Here is a 16,038-nt window from a genome sequence, read left to right as displayed (position 1 = left end):
CTGAGGCGCTGGCACAGGGTGCCCAGAGAAGCTGTGGCTGCCCCATCCCTGGCAGTGTTCAAGGCCAGGTTGGACACAGGGGCTTGGAGCAAGCTGCTCCAGTGGAAGGGGTCCCTGCCCATGGCAGGGGTTGGAACTGGATGAGCTTTAAGCTCCCTTCAACCCAAACCACTCTAGGATGCTATGATTCAGCTGTACAGGCTGCTGGCCCATCTCATCTAGGTCATGCTTTGCCTAGACAGGTTGGACCAGATGATCCTTGAGTTCCCTTCCAACCTGGGATTCCAGAATTCCATGATTCTGTGATTCATTCTAATTTAAATTATGGGTATCATCTAGTTGCATGCCCCTGCCATAGGCATGGACCCCTTCCACTAGACCTGGTTTCAGTCTGTACCGGGCTCATCCCTGCAATGTCTGTGTGAAGGACTTTGGAGCTTTACCAGGCAAGCTGATGTGGCTGCTGCTCTGGAAACATGGGGATAAGATGAAAGGCACAAGTCACACTAATGAGAAGGAAGCAGCCTTTGCTAATGGGAACTGCTCGTGGTGTAGGATGTAGTGCACGCTTGACACTGCATTAGGCAAGAAATGGCTTCTCTGATCTACTGAGGGATTCATCAGTGATCTGCTGAAAAATGAAGGACACTGGCCTGCAAGTTCTCTGTGCTCATCAGCCTGAGCTCCCTTATTAATGGCTGGAACCGGGTGGCGAATCTAACACTGTGTGTAGTGTAATTATGCTTTATGGCAGCTTATAATTGCTTCTGTTAATGAGGAGACGAGCTTTGCGACAGCGCAGTCTGGGTTCTGGGGTGGCTCTTTGCTGCTGCTCTTTTCCTAACTCATTTTCAGCCTCACCCCCTGGGTAGTTCCATACAGGACTGTGCCCATGCAGAGGCCAGGCTGCTTCTGCTGCTGTGGATGGGCTCTCGGGTGCTGTAGGTCTCCTCTGGATCACTTTATCCTTCTCTCAAAGCCCTCCAGTGATACCTTTGCTGCCTGCCTGGCTTTATGTCTAACACAAATCGCCCTTGCAGTCACTTAAGCTTATAACTTCTTGTCCTAGTGCCAGTGAGCAGTGAGAACACTTCTCTTGTGTGCCTTGCTACAGATCTCAGGCGTGTCAATAACATCTTTCCTGCGCTTGGCTTCTTGAATAATAGGGGATGAAACTGATAAGCAAAGCTTTTGAGGAGATCATCCTGCCTGGTGTGAGTACCGGGTTTGAGGACAAAAAACCACAGCTGTAAATAGTGTGAAATGGAGTAGTTCCTTCATTGCTGCCGGCTATTACTTGGGCTTACACTTGGTCAATGCTTTGAGCGAATTTAAAAGGAAGTCCTTGAGTTTTATTTTCCAAAGGGAAGTGCTGCAATAGAGAAAGCCCTTGCTTTTAAAAACCACCATCTTCCCATCTGTGTCCTGTTGTACCTCCCCTTTTAGTGCTTGCCTTGTTGCTTCTTAACATCATAAGCTGAATGTGGGGAGAGAGCTCGTGCTGGTGCTGGACCCATTCATTTTGCACTCATCCATAGACTCATCACCCATTCATTTTACACTCATCCATTGACTCATCACTCATTCACTTTATATTCATCATAGGCTGCCCTGATGTGTGCCTTTGCCTGGCTGTGGTACCCGACGGCAGCGTTTGTCTCTTCTCTTCTTTGGGACAGGGAAATCAATGGGTCCATCCCCGTGTCCGCATTGAGAGATGCAGGTAGAGAGGGGTTTGTGCTAAAGGCAGGAGCCCCAGGCTGCTTTGGCAGAGGAGCGTGTGCTTGGGCTGAGTTTCTGCTTTGGAAGCCACCAGTGCACGGGTTGGGTGTGCGGGGAGCTGTGGGCAGCAGCAGTGCAGGGCAGCACCCTCCTGCCTGCAGCAGGCTGTGCCGCTGCCTTTCCTCTGCCACTGAATTTGCAGACATCAGCTTTAAAACCAGAGAAAAAAGGAGCCCCAAAGCAGTGGCCTGGCCCTGAGAGCCCCTGACACCATCTTTCTCTTAATGACAGCAGGCTCCGAGCGAGGCTGCTGTCCTTGCAAGTCTCAAGGGCTGTGCGGCTGCCTTGCGCATCAGCAGCTCGCTGCTGCGAGGGGCCAGCAGGCAGGGATGCTCCTGCTGGGGCTTGGTGGATGTGAGAGGGAGGGAGGAAAGAAAGCATCCGAAGGCCAGATGAGGTTTGCTGAGCAGGCTGTCTCCTTCTGGAAGATGCTTTTGGGAGCTGGGTGTGTGTGTTCTGTATGGCCAGGGCTTGCTCTTGCTGGGCAAAAGTTTGGGGTGGAGTGGGAAATGGTACTGGTGAGATGCTTTCCTCTGTGTTGCTTGTGTCCCATCAAGGCATTGTGTTGCTACAGTGTCCTTAGGTGGAAAATAAATAGTTCAATTAAAAGTTAGAGAAATTTCAGCAATTAAATGACAGCATTTTGTCAGTTAGTGGGAAGATACCTCCTGAAGCCTGAGGTCTACTTTCCTGTTTAAATACAAAAATTAATGGATCCAAATGTGCAGCGCCTGGGGCTTTTGATTTGTTTCATCTTTTATAGGTTACAAACCTGTATGTGCTTCTGGAGTTTATTTTATCTTCTGAGTGATGCTTGAGTATTATGCATAATAAGTTTATTTTTCCTCCTGGGATTCTCTAAGTTGCACAAAGCACCAGCTTTTACTTTCATCACTGATGCAGCCACCAGCATCCCACAGACAGGCACAGCAGGGCCGCTGCTGTCAGGGCTGGAGCCAGGCATGCTGTGGCTTCATGGGGTACTTGTGGGGTGGGAAATGGGGCTAAGCATCAAGTGGGGGCTGTGGGAGTAAATCCGTGCCTGTTGCTGAAGGAATAATCCCGGAGGAAATTCCCACTTCAAGTTGCCTCGTGAATTATGGTTTGGCTTTCTCCTCTTGCATCTGTGTCCTAGTAGGATGTGTCTGGAGCACCTTTGTGACCTGGGCAGGGTGACAATTAGAAGGCATAGAGAGCTTTGTGTTAAATGAATTTGGAGCATCCATCTCCATTGGCAGTAGCTTCTGTGGTAGCCGTGATGTCTTGTGGTAGATGCCGCTTTCCATCGGTCATGCCTATGAACCCCCCATGTAAAATATGCTTTCTCTTCAGTCCCTTTTTGGAGTAATGATCAAGCTTGGAGATATTTATTATTTGGGATCGCATATTATATTGGTGTTTTACAGCGTGTCTGAAATAATTATGGCTATGGAAATTGTGGCAGAGCCAGACACAAATTACTCGATGACACTTAATTTTAGAGCAAACTACTCAGAAAATTACAAGCAGCACAATTCATTCGCCAAATTCTTGTCAGACTTAAGGTTATAGATACCTGGCTGCTGGGTGGACATGCATGCGTGCTAGATGGACGTGGCTCTTGTGTTGTGATACAGGGGAAGCATCTTTTGCCTGAGGCTGTTTGGGTGAGGGGATGCGCTTGGCAGGACCGGGTGCGTTGGGGATGCAGGTCAGTCACTCCTTCACAGGGATTGCAGTTGGCTCAGTGGCTGTGCCTGCTCTAGTGTGTCCTTGAGGAACATTCCAGCATAAATAGCCATGAGGTTCTGCCATAGCACTGAATTCAAGCAGATGTATTCTTTTCTATGTTTCACGCTTCTCTTAATATTCTTGGGTATTTAATTTGCTTTTGGGCTAAATCAGTGAATTTAATTTTCAGCTATTAAGAGCTCATTGTTGGAGATGCACAAAGATTTAGCCTCTGGACGTAGGTTTTCATTTCAATGCTCTTCAAATGATTTAACAAGGGCAAAAATTATAGAGGAGCATTGTCCTAAAGGCTTTGGAGACGCTGGGAATGTGCTGGACTGTCGGCTGCTGAGGGATGTTATTGAAAACCAATTATTGAGACTGAAAAAGAAGTCAGAGGACAAGATGCTGTTGATTTCGCCCAGGTGGTGCAGCCTGAAATGCCCATCCTGGCAGGCAAGGAACCAGGGTAGGAAGAGCTGGAGACCCGATCCAGGGCTCGTATTGATCGCTCCTTCGCGCTGACTTTGTCCCTCTTGCTCAGGCGCGGAGATTGGACACGATTTCTTTCCCTTGCTCGCCGTGGGGCTCTGTCACAGCATTGCTCTCTGCCTGCAAAGTATTGATTACAGCTTTTGCAATAAGACAAGGCAAGATTGCAAAGCCAGCGTGGAAAGGGAAGACAGGAGCCTCTCTATTACCCAAGGACATTTGTTGAGGAGGCTCTTTGACCAGCTCAATACACCACTGGTGCTGTATTTTGTCGGTGGGTTTTGTACAAAGTGCCCTGTCTGGTTTGGGGCAACCTGTCCTTGTCCACAGACATTCCCTGACCGCCGTCCTTCTGGGATATCCATTCCAGTGCTGACCTTTCTGTTCCTCCTTGGGCCTGCTGCCCTGTCCCTCCTCCCGCTGTGCTGGCATGCAGCACCTCTCCTAGGCGTTGATGAAATGTTTGGGACGTAATAAATAGTGACTTGCTTGGCTTGATAATGGAATTAAGATAGATGGAGGCTGGATGTGCCAGCCTGGTCCGGGGAGGGGTCAGCAGCAGCAATAGCTCCCGAGAGACACGTTGAGAACAACTTCATATTTCATAGGACTGATGATAACGGTGAGTTTGCAGGGACATGAGAAATGGATGGCGATGCAGTGCGTGGCGTGAGGACCTTTAGTGTGCCTCAAGGTACGTCAGTGACAGGCACATACGCATCTATTCTCTGTGCTGCTGGGGTAAGGTGGGCACTGGTGTGTCGATATCTCAAGTATGGGCTGTGTGTTGGAAGGAAGGACCCCAGGGGTGGGGTGAGTGGGAAGGGGGATGCTCTGCATCCTGCCTGTGCTGGGCAGAGGACAGGGCAGACCTGCCTGTAGGGAATGGTAGGTTCCAGTTTGGACGTCAACTGAGATAGGACCCCCATAATGATGTAGACCTTTGTCTTGTGTGTTTTCCCCCCATCCTATTCTGATGGTTGCAATGGCACGTTTGACCATTGCTGGCTGAAGGTTGGATGCAAATCTAGAAGCTCAGTGCTCCAAGTCTGTCCTTTGCCAGGAGGGACTGCGGCTCTGCTGGGGTGCCTTGACCCATGGGTGCTGCAATGGTTCTCGCTGCAGCCCCCCCTTGGTGTGGCTGTTAGCTTCCCTGGGCCGCTGCCTTTCCTAACCAGTGTTTTTATGAATGCCTACTTCAGCAGAGCGAATTAACACACATTAAAAGCAGATGAACTTTGTCAAATACAATTCCATGACAAAAAATGGCAAGGAATTGATTTTGGAAGACAACCGAGTTGTAGTGTTAATTATAAATGACTGTATAGGCGTTCTGAGTGAAACTGCAGGCGTTATTGATTCACGCTGGCACGCACGCGGCTCCCCTGCTATCTGCAGGAGTTCAGCAACATGGGGAAGCTCAATAGTGCTAACGCAGGCAGTGTCCTTCATGGGGTTGTTTTCCTGCCTTCGAAGCTGTCTGCAGGGTTTGTGGGTCAAGAAGCTGACCTGAGGCAGTTTGAGGAGGGCAAAAGCAAGGCAGAACCCATCAGAAGCAGTAAGAGTAGAAGCAGAGGGGGCTGAAAGCAAAGCAGCAAACTCTGATACGAAGAAAACGATACCAGACAGCAAGGAGGGATGAGCATGGCTACGAGGGCATTGCTGGAGCTCACTCCTGAGACACAAAATGCTTTCCACAGCCAGTGAGGGGTTTGTCCTGCTGGTACCCAGGGGAGGTGACCCAAGGCTGTGGTCTTTACCAGGCACTGATGCTGGTGTGAGTGTGCTCGTGCACATGTGGCTGTGCTGTGTGCCCCTTCCCATCCCCTCCACCCTGCAGCATGGTCGCTGCTGGACCCTCAGCCTGTGTAACCCATTTTTTTCCAGCTGTGAGATGGGCAGGAAGTATGTTTGATCAGTTTTTCTTGATTTTCTATTAACATTAATGTGAAGTTGTCTGAGTTAAGTAGCTTTATTCCTAAATCTGTGGCACAAAGCAATTTCAGCCTAGTATTTAATCTTCCATCTGTGTTCATTCTCCTAATATTTCATGCTAAGCTTCAGTATTTACTTAGGTCTCAGCCCCTTCCTCTCTGCAAAGTGATGAACTTTTTAATTAGAAGAGACTTGTGTAAGCTGCAGGAAATGGGTTTTTGGTTTTACTGCACCCTGCGATGTGTCTGGAGCAGTGTTGCTGCAGACAAGGCCAGGTTGGATGGGGCTTGAAGCAACTTGGTCTGGTGGAAGTTGTCCCTGCCTGTGGCAGGGGGTTGGAACTTTAAGGTCCCTTCAACACCACATATGGGTGTAGGAAGGTCCCATTTGCAGCCACAGGTACGTGGTCCCCAGGTGAGCGGGTGGCAGAGGGGAAATATCCTTTCAACCTGGGATAGCCCCTTGGCTCGCTCCCCTGGATTTCTGCTCCTTTAGGGAATGTTGTCTTTTCCCTGTGAGGAGAGTTTCTGCCAACACAACTGCAGCCAGATGTGCTACTGGGCTGTGGTCTTAGGAAGGCTGCATGTGGAAGCTGTGGATCTATGGGGAGCGGGATGCTCTCTGGTTGGAAGCTTGCATTGAGCTGAACTGCTCCATGGGAGAGCAGCAGCAGGAGCAGCACCTAGCCAAAAGGCTGTGGGAATAGGATTCAGTTTGCTCTCCTTTGGTTAAAAGCCATTTTTTCCCCTTGCCTATGTGTAAGCCAACATGCAGAGCCAAGCTGTGGATCCTTAAGGGCCAGCTCCTGTCTGGTTGTGCGCTCAATGTGCTGGCTGCACCTCCAGAGACCCGAGTCCTGTTTGTCTTGGATGACTTTGTGCAAATCATGTGGTGGTTCTGTCCCAGTTTCCTGCTTGTCAGTGGGGTTAATGCTTCCGAAAAGGAAACTAAGGTTCACTTAATTGCTGGAGAAGCCCATCACTGCACCAGTTGGCTGTCATAAGTGTGCAAGGTAAAGGCTGCTGACCAGCTGGTGGATACTGCCAGAGTGATGGATAACTTCATTTTACTGCTGCATGCGAAATCTTGGCCATGCTTCACTTGAACAGTGACCTATGATCAACCCTGGTGCTTACACAGCCTGCATCCTGCAGTCGGGTTGTCCTACTTGGTGCGCTTAGTGAGTCACTTGTAATCGCTGTTCATGGATTAACAAGATAAAGCTGTGCAAGCTCTGGTGCCCTTTTCGCTCCTTAATCGGGCACTTTTTAAGGCAAAACTTGAACTCGCAGCTCATTGTGGCTTAGGAAATATTGAGATCCTTGCTGCTGAAGGAGAAGCTTCAGCATCCTTGGGGCTGCGACTCCCAGGTCCCTGGCTGGAGAGGAGGGTTCTGCCTAGGAGCCACTGGATGGAAAACCTGGTTGGCAGGCTTCATGTGGCTGTGAGATGGAGATGTCTGAACTGCTGGGGAGGGCAAACCAAAGCTGTCCCATGCCAGCTGAGTAGGAAACCATGCGTTTTGCAGCTCTGCGTCCTCAACTGCCCCTGCTCTCCCTGTGGCACAGGCTGGGTGAAAGAGGACGTTGCCTTCTCTTGATAGAGCCATCTGCTCTTGTCTGAGGAGCTGTGCTGGATGAGTTGGTAAGAGAAAACCTTTCCCATGGGTGCATCATGCCAGGTGATCTGCCAAGCTGCAGCACAGATCAATGCTGCTTGTTCTGCTACTCGTTTGCTCATGTGTGCATACAGTGTTCTATCAAGGAGGGAATGCGTGCTCTCTCTGTCAGTGAAATGAATAAGGCATGCCTGGTGAACAGGGAGTAGCTTGTGTGGGCAGAAATGATGGAGCTGGAGAGAGGCAATTAATCTGTCTGACCCATCCTGCTGCTTCTCTTTGGCTCTAGGAGAATGGCTTATTGAATTTTATTATTTAATAATTAAGTTGCAGTAGTAGCAGAGGACGAGGCTAGAAAATAGCAGAGGGGAAAAAAGAGGATTTCATTCTATAAATTGATGGCCTGATCTCTTGCGAGCTGTCACGTACCCACAGCAAAAATGAGCACTGTGAAATCACAGGGACACTGAAACCAGCTGGGGACCAAGAAAAACACTTGTAGGATGAGGTGGAAGAGGGTGGGAGTTTATCTGAGAAAAGAAACGGAGATGCACACATGATGCATCACATGTGCCGGGGTGCTTTTGTTCTCCCCAAGTGTAAGGTGCAGGCAAGCAAGGAACAGCGTTAACAGCAAACCCACCGGCTCCTCGTGGGATGTGCTCATGCGGGGTCGGGGTGCCTGTGTTTATGGGACCTGCAGCTTGAGGTGGTTTGTACATTATTAACTCACCTCCTGAGAGACTTCTGTAAACTTCTAGCTCTTAGAAAACATTGAGGAACAGCCCCAAAGAGCCTTCTAATTGAAGAGGTTCCATTCCCTACAGCGAGATGCCACCTGTACGTGGCTGTCAGGCTCACCTTTAAATCCAAGGCATGGCAGCTCTGTGCTCAGGCTTTGGTGTCCAGATCCCATCGGGTTTGTAAACAGGATTGAGCTGTTGTGCTCCGCCTGACAAAGGATGCGCGCAGGCATCGCGTGCCAGCGTCGAGGCTTTGATGCAGGGATGGGATGAGCTGCTCCCCGCAGCCAGGGAGCTGGAGCTGCAGCAGTTACGTGCAGCACTGGAGCCCGTGAGCCCCTTCCCATCCTGGCTCTGCTCTCTGGGTGAACATCTCCCCATGGCCTCCAGCTGCTGGAAGAAGGCGGGTTCTGAGCCCTGGCTCTTGAACCCCTTGGGTCACAGCTGCAGAGCTGGGAGGAAATGCTCAAGTGTTCGGGGAATCGTAGAACCCCAGCCTGGTTTGGGTTGAAGGGACCTTAAAGCTCCTCCAGCTCCAACCCCTGCCACAGGCAGGGACCCCTTCCACTGGAGCAGCTTGCTCCAAGCCCCTGTGTCCAACCTGGCCTTGAACACTGCCAGGGATGGGGCAGCCACAGCTTCCCTGGGCACCTTCTGCCAGCGCCTCAGCACCCTCACAGGGAAGAACTTGTGCTTAATGTCTAATCCAGATCAACCTCCGATACAGGGAAGTCTCTGTTTGTTACTTGGGCATGGCTGGAATGGGCCTGAGGAGCCCAGATCTGCTTCCCACAGGCTTTGCTTGCATTGGGTGACAACAGCACAGGATCTTGTCCGGCAAAAGCAGGGTGTTTTTGTTGTGTCTCTTATGGATGGAAAGGAAAAGTCTCTGCTGTGTGTGGTTGCTCTCAGCTCTGCCAGGCTGCTGTCTGTCATGTGCTGGCAGCCAGGCGATGAAGGGACCATTGGGAGTACAAACCTCAGCCATGGTGCTGCGGTCCCTCCCCGTGTATGATTGCACTGAGTTCCAAGGGCTCTGCGGTAGGTGGAATAACCTCCCCTTAAATGCTCCCATCTCAAGCAAGGATCCTCTCTGCCCCGTGCTGAGCCTGGTGCTTTGTCCTCAGCTCACAGCTGTAGCTGCCAGTTTTATATCATGCTAAAAATTAATGAACCAGAGTGCACCAGCATCATCTGCTTGGAAGGAAGAGTCTCAGCAGCCAGCTCCTTAAAGATGATAAGAGAGGGACTGTGCAAGCGGAGCTGCTCATCGAGGAGCTTTACAAGTGATTAAGTTTAAGCATCCTGGGAGCTGATGAAGGGGTAGGAGACAGCAGCATCACAGCAAGAGGATGCAGAAGCCAAGCAAAACACAAGATCCCGCTGAGCCAAACTCCAGTCCCTGGCGCTGGGGCCACCAGCGACGCCAGGCGCACACGCAAAAAAGGCTGTTCCCTTTTCAGATGTTTTAAGGTCAAACTGAAGCTGTTGCCAGCTCCTTTATGGAGCTTTACAGCCTTTTTTTGTTGGGTTTGTAAAGTGGCAAGTCTTTCATGCAGCTTCTGGGTGTCCTAGCAGGGGGATTGCTTGGAGGCTGCATGCTACTTGTAGTGAAGATCAAGCAAACCCTTGTCCGGTGTGCGAGTTGTTTGTCTATCCAAGATGCTTTTCAAAGGGAAGCTTGGGTCTGCCCTGTTAAAGCAGCTTGATCCTACTGCTGGTTAACTCCAGCACGTACCCGGGTGCCCACGGTGACTGTGAATGATGCACAGTGGTAAAGCTGTAGCTGCTGCTGACATGGCCTTGTGACTTGGGTTTGTGTATGGAGCTCTGGTGAGGGATGAGGTCTCCAAGTTCTCCCTTTTCAATATTCCTCTCCTTTTGGGGTTGTTGCTGAGTCTTGCTATGGCTCCCGTGTCATTTCTGCTTTGCTCACCTGACACTTAAACCCAGAGCCGTGTGTTTTCCATATCCCCCATCTTTCTGCAGCTACCTCATCCTCCAGAGCCTCCAGCTCCTTCCATGCCTTGCTCCAGCTGACAGCTGATCATTCCTCCAGCCTGGAAGCCAGTGCAGAGCAGCAGCATCCAAACGTCCCTTCTGGATCAAACCAAAGGCACATCTCTCTTGGTGCCAGGGTCATGCAGGACTGAAGGCAAGGAGCTTGGAGGCTTGTATTTACTGGCCAGTGGTAGGTAAAGGACGTACAAGTGTACAGGGAAATGGAGTCATCAAACGTGTCCCGAATTCACCTTGTGGTGCTCTTCCTTGTCCCATTGGCAGTGCTCAAGGCCAGGTTGGACACATGGGCTTGGAGCAAGCTGCTCCAGTGGAAGGGGTCCCTGTCAGTGGCAGGGGTTGGAGCTGGATGAGCTTTAAGCTCCCTTCCAACCCAAACCAATCTGGGATCCCATGATTCCTATAACTCTCTTTGTCTTTTCAGCTTGCCTCCCTGGATTCTACAAGCTTTCCCCCCATCTCCCTCTCTGCTCTCCCTGCCCTGAGCACAGCTTTACACATGAGGAAGCCTCCACCTTCTGTTCGTGCCAGAAGAACTACTCCAGGTCTCCGTCAGACCCCCCCTCTGCCTCCTGCACACGTAGGTCTCGCTGCAACATCTCCTTGGAAAGCAAGGAAATAGGGATCCAGACTGTCCTGCAGCACAGAGCCAGGGGATGCCCGGGATGTTGTCTGAGGCCCCATGCATGGGAGCTTCACCTGGGTACAGGGGGTCCTGTCTGCGCTGTGGTACTGCTGCAGCAGGGAGGGGATGTGGGGTCTGTCCCTGTGCCATGCAGCTCGCAGGCTGGTGAGACAGACGTGAGGTCGGGCTTGTAGGCTCCCCAGTAAAACTCGAGCACAGTCATTTAGTCAATAGAGTTGACAGCTTTTAATTAAATGGCCTCTAGTTAATTGGATTGGACTCCAGCTTCTCCAGTGATGGATGCTCTCCAATGATGAGAAACCCTCCTGCTCTGCCCACGAGTGTCTGATGGGTGGTGGGGTCCCTGCTGCTGAGCCCCAAGGCACTGCTGGGTGCTGCGTGAGCCTTGCCTTGCTATGCAGGCACATTCCTCCGGTGGGAATCCTCCCTTTGGTGTCCCCACCGTGCTGCACCCATCAATGCATCCACATCCCTTTGTGCTCCCTAAGACCACGTGCTCTTGCCGTACCACCAGCACCTGTGCTGCTGCTCCCATAGGTTTGCCCTTCCCCCTGGGTAGCACTGATGATGCTGTATGACCTGTGATGCTCTTCTGCTTCCAGGCCCTCCCTCCGCCCCGAGGAACCTGGTCTACAGCCTGCGGCAGTCATCCCTGGTGCTGGAATGGAGCGCTCCGGCGGATGCGGGCGGCCGGAGCGACCTCACCTACAGCCTGTGGTGCGTGCGGTGCCCCACGGCTCCGCGGGGCCGCTGCGAGCAGTGCGGCAGCAGCGTGGGCTTCGTGCCGCAGCAGACGGGGCTGGTGGAGCGCACCGTGACCCTCGTCAACCTCCTGCCCCACGTCAACTACACCATCCGCGTGGCCGCCCTCAACGGCGTCTCCGGCCTCAGCCCGCAGTACGCGGAGGTCAACGTCTCCACCGGCCTCGCAGGTACGGGGGGGACCCATGAGGGTGGTTGTGCAGGGGAGGGTCAGGGTGGGTGTAAGGGAGAAGCTCTTCCCTGTGAGGGTGCTGAGGCGCTGGCACAGGGTGCCCAGAGGAGCTGTGGACCCTGTGCTGTCCGTGTAACGCCATCAGTAAACTGCAGTAGGTTCGAGTCTGCTTTCGGGAAGGGACAGGCAGCGCTGCTGTTGTTAAAAACAAGAGGTTAAAGTCAGCATAGGGAATGGTTTGGGTTGGAAGGGAGCTTAAAGCTCATCCAGCTCCAACTCCTGCCATGGGCAGGGACCCCTTCCACTGGAGCAGCTTGCTCCAAGCCCCTGTGTCCAACCTGGCCTTGGACACTGCCAGGGATGGGGCAGCCACAGCTTCTCTGGGCACCCTGTGCCAGCGCCTCAGCACCCTCACAGGGAAGAGCTTCTGCCTAAGAGCTCATCTCAGTCTCCCCTGGGGCAGGTTAAAGCCGTTCCCCTTGGCCTGGCCCTACAGGCCCTTGTCAAATTGATTTAATCTTTCTCTTCTGCCCTGGTCTGTGGCGGTTTTGTGCTCTTCCACCTCACATCACGTTTCCGTTCCCTTATGTGAGGGGCAGCAAGTACCCAGCCCTGCCCTGGGTGGCCAGAGGGGCTTGATCCCTCCTCAGCTGTCAGTTGTGCCTAAGGAGAACCAGCTCTGCCTTATGTCCTTGTCTGTTCCTCTGTGGTTACGCTATGAATTTGCATGAACCCCCTTTGCCAAGCCACAGTTAATGGAGATGGATGATCCCCACGTACCTCCTGGCAGGAATTGGCCAACAATTTCATCTGACGAGATTAAACTTTGATCTTGTTATAACTAATTTTCCCACCACTTGATCAAGTGTTTGTGCACATGGTGCTGCTTTCCCTTCCCTCCTGTAATGGTTCCTGCGCATCCGTGGGGTGGATGCTGTGCTGCAGACTGCTCTCCGGTGGAGGTGTCGCTCCTCATTAGGATCTCTGCTGTTCAAGGATGGATTTAGCTCTGGGAAGATCTTGTGTCTCCTGAGCTCAGGCTATTCCTGAGCTCGGGAAGGGTGAGCTTGACAAGGTCTAATAATGAGCCATTCATCCAGAGGCTTCCTCCTGGTGTCAGGCAGAGGGAAGAGGGATTGAAGCTGCCTCCTCACCTGCAGCATCAGGTCTGAGCTGGGGACAAGAGGCTGGGTAAGGGCATTGAGTGCCGTGTGCTTTGTAGGGAGTGAAGCAACCGCTCCATCACAGCAACGTGTGCCTTAGCTGTTTGTTCAGAACAGCTTTTCTTCGGGGTAAGTGGGAATCTCAGCCCCTCACTCGAGGCTGCATACTCCTGAAGGAGCTGAAATGCGCGTGAAGAATATGGCATAATTAATCTTGTGAAGTGCTCGGAATCAATGTCTCTTGTGGAGCTGTCGAGTCTCCGGATGCAGATGGTGGCTCACAATTAGCCAAGCAGCTGAGGCTCAGGAAGCTTCTTAGAACACTTCAATCTTGTGCTGCTGAAGGTGTGCCCTCCTGAGACAGCGCCAGGCTGCCCTGGTACCCGGTTGCTCTCCTTTGGCACTGTGGGCATGAAGTGACAGTGATGATGAACCTGCACCCGTGGGCAAAGAGGGGGAGCTGCTCGGAGAAAGGGAAGACTTCAGAGGTGTCACAAGCAGTGGTGACTTCCTTGGTGACTGCGATGCGATGCTCTCAGAAGTCATTTACAGCAGCAGGGAAGCTGCAGCTTCAGAGGAAAAATCAAACAAAGAAACAAGACCCTATTTAGCTGTCAGATCTCTGCTCCTCTAAATATAGCTCCGAATGCAGCTTTCGCACTGCCCTTCCCCTTCAGCAGTCACAAGGGGGAATTAGCAGTTGTTCGTTGTATTTGCAGGGGAAAAGAAAAGATGCTCTTTAGTCTGCAGGAGGCCAAATTAATACTGTGTTTTTTCTAATCGGGCCCCAGCATGGGACTAAATAAAAGTGTTTGAGGAGAGAAGGGAGCTGTTTACCTGCAGGAGTGGAGCTGCATTAGCTATGTAAATGCCTGCTCTGGGACGATGTCATTTATATTCCCGGCAGGGATCAGCTCCGATCTTAGAGGGCTTTTAAATCTGTTGCAGATTAATAATGCAGCCGGGGCTGAAATGCATTCTCCTCTCTGAGACTGTGGAGAAGTGGTTTGTGCTGAATGAAGTCTCGTGGAGTTCTCTGCCTATGCAGCCCAGCCCCAGCAAGAGCGGGCAATGGGTCTGCAGGATGAGGGGCTGGGCTTGTGGGGTCTTTGCCATCCATGCAGCAAGATCCACCCCTGGAAGAGCTTCATAGGAGCTGATGAGGCTGCTTTTTTCAGTTTGGAAAGAAGGATCCTGGGGCAGGAGTTGCTTGGGGCAGTGGCCAATGCGTTTGCTGTGCTGGGGAGGATGCTGGTTGTCCCCAGTGCTGCGCTGCAGGGTGGCAGGGATGCTCAGGGTGATGGCAAGCTCTGTCCATCTGATGGATGCTCACCCCATACGGGGACCAGCAGACAGCACCAGAGGATGGGCTGTGTCTGCTCCTGTTTGCTGTGTGTCTGCTCTGCTGCCCTGGCAATGGAAAGGTGCAGAGAGAGCGTTCCTGGGGCTGGGTGGGCACCAAAGAAGCTCTTCCTGCTGCAGGCACTCTTGGTTCTGCTTCATCTCAGAGAGGAACGGTGCTTGCAGTTGTCCCTCTTTGGGTTTTGGATGCAATGGGTTGTTCATTGGAGGGACACGCTGCCCAACCCTGGTTTTACTCCTTTTCTGCCAGTAGACTGGTTAATTAAGAGGACTAAACCCACATCCAGCTGAAGGGAGTGTATGAAATGAGGCACAGTGCTGAATAATTTAATGTTTGCTTTTTCAGAATAGAGGCAATGTTGGGGGAGCTTAAAATATTGATGGGGAACACGCTGGTTTTTTTCACAGTGTGAAATGCTTTATGGTCTGTGTGATTTTCTTTAATACCTTTTAGACATGTTTGAGGCTAGTGCCTGCTTTTCTGGCATGTACCATGGGCTCTGCTCTGCAGCCCATCACCGAGTGGGATTATTCCTGATGACTTTGCTAACAGTCAGGACCACTTGTTGGGGTGTTTTCAGTCTGTTTGGTAGATTCAGAGATACAGGAGGGCATGTGTGTGATGATTTATTGATGGGAATCATATAAACCAGCAAGGAGCACTTAACTTACTTTACAAGGAGCAAAACCCAAGTGGAGTGTTGGGCTGATCTCAGCTGCCCCTATCACTTGTTGTTCCATACAACACGCAGGGATGTGCACTCATGCAGAGGCCAAGGGCTCGTGGTGGGGATTACCCTGCTGTCCAGTGACGAGCCGTGAGCGTGCTGTAGGTTCCTGTTTGTGCACATGGGGTCAGCGTGTGTGTCTGCAAGGCTCCACTCCAACAGCAACAGCCTGGACCAGCCTAAACCTGGCTCTGGTGAAGTGGAAACCAGGAGCAGCTTGCAGGGTTTGGAGCCAAAGTGGGGCACGTTCAGCCATGCTCATTATGGGCGTTTGAAGAGCCACAGGAGGACATGGAGCTTCCTGCTGGTACCAAGCTCACACGAGCGCAGGGGGCTCCTGGCTGCTCTTTCAGCAGCAGCCAAAGGGACCTGGAATCAACAAGCAAATCATCATGAATAAAACATCAGGAGGACCTTTTTTCTTCAGCAGAGATTAATGAGCTAAGTAACAACCACAGCATTTCACGGACACTTAGGGTGACTTTCCAGGGACTCCATAGGAATCTTTTGGGGATGCTGAGGGTCCAGCAAACACCCTGATTTTTGCAGGAGAAGCAGGACAAGGCAGAAATAGCTGATTTCCCCGTGCAGCTGTCATTGTGCTTGTGCAGGGTCGCTGCAGCTTGCTCACCCGGGTGTGCTCTGGTCCATGATGCTTACCAGGGTGATGCAGGGAGGACCGTGGCTTCCAGCCATGTCCAGGCTGATGCTGTGAAGGGCACGTTGGGCAGCCCAGAGCCATGCATTTGAGAGGCTTTTGTGCCATTTCCCATTTCCTCCTCACCCTGAGAGGAGACTTTCTGCCACCCAACCAGGACTGCTTCTGGCACTGCCCTGGGAGAGCTGTGAAGACCTCACCTGATGTGTTCAGCCCCTGGGGAGCTCAGTTTTTCCAATGAATCCTAA

General features: G+C 51.8%; 1 protein-coding gene across 1 annotated transcript in view; it reads left to right on the top strand.

Annotated features, from left to right (window-relative positions):
• EPHA10 (EPH receptor A10) overlaps positions 1-16,038 on the top strand; it is a 35,485-nt gene that overhangs the window by 6,373 nt on the left and 13,074 nt on the right. The window contains exons 4-5 of the mRNA XM_062620790.1: positions 10,724-10,879; positions 11,548-11,877. Of these exons, the coding sequence (XP_062476774.1) occupies positions 10,724-10,879; positions 11,548-11,877 (486 nt within the window). The remainder of the gene's footprint in view (positions 1-10,723; positions 10,880-11,547; positions 11,878-16,038) is intronic.

Source organism: Pezoporus occidentalis, unplaced genomic scaffold (genome assembly GCF_034315485.1).
Source record: "Pezoporus occidentalis ecotype Australia unplaced genomic scaffold, CSIRO_AGI_Poc_V1 ctg223, whole genome shotgun sequence".
Classification (NCBI taxonomy): Eukaryota; Metazoa; Chordata; class Aves; order Psittaciformes; family Psittacidae; genus Pezoporus; species Pezoporus occidentalis.
This window is presented reverse-complemented; position numbering and strand designations above follow the sequence as displayed.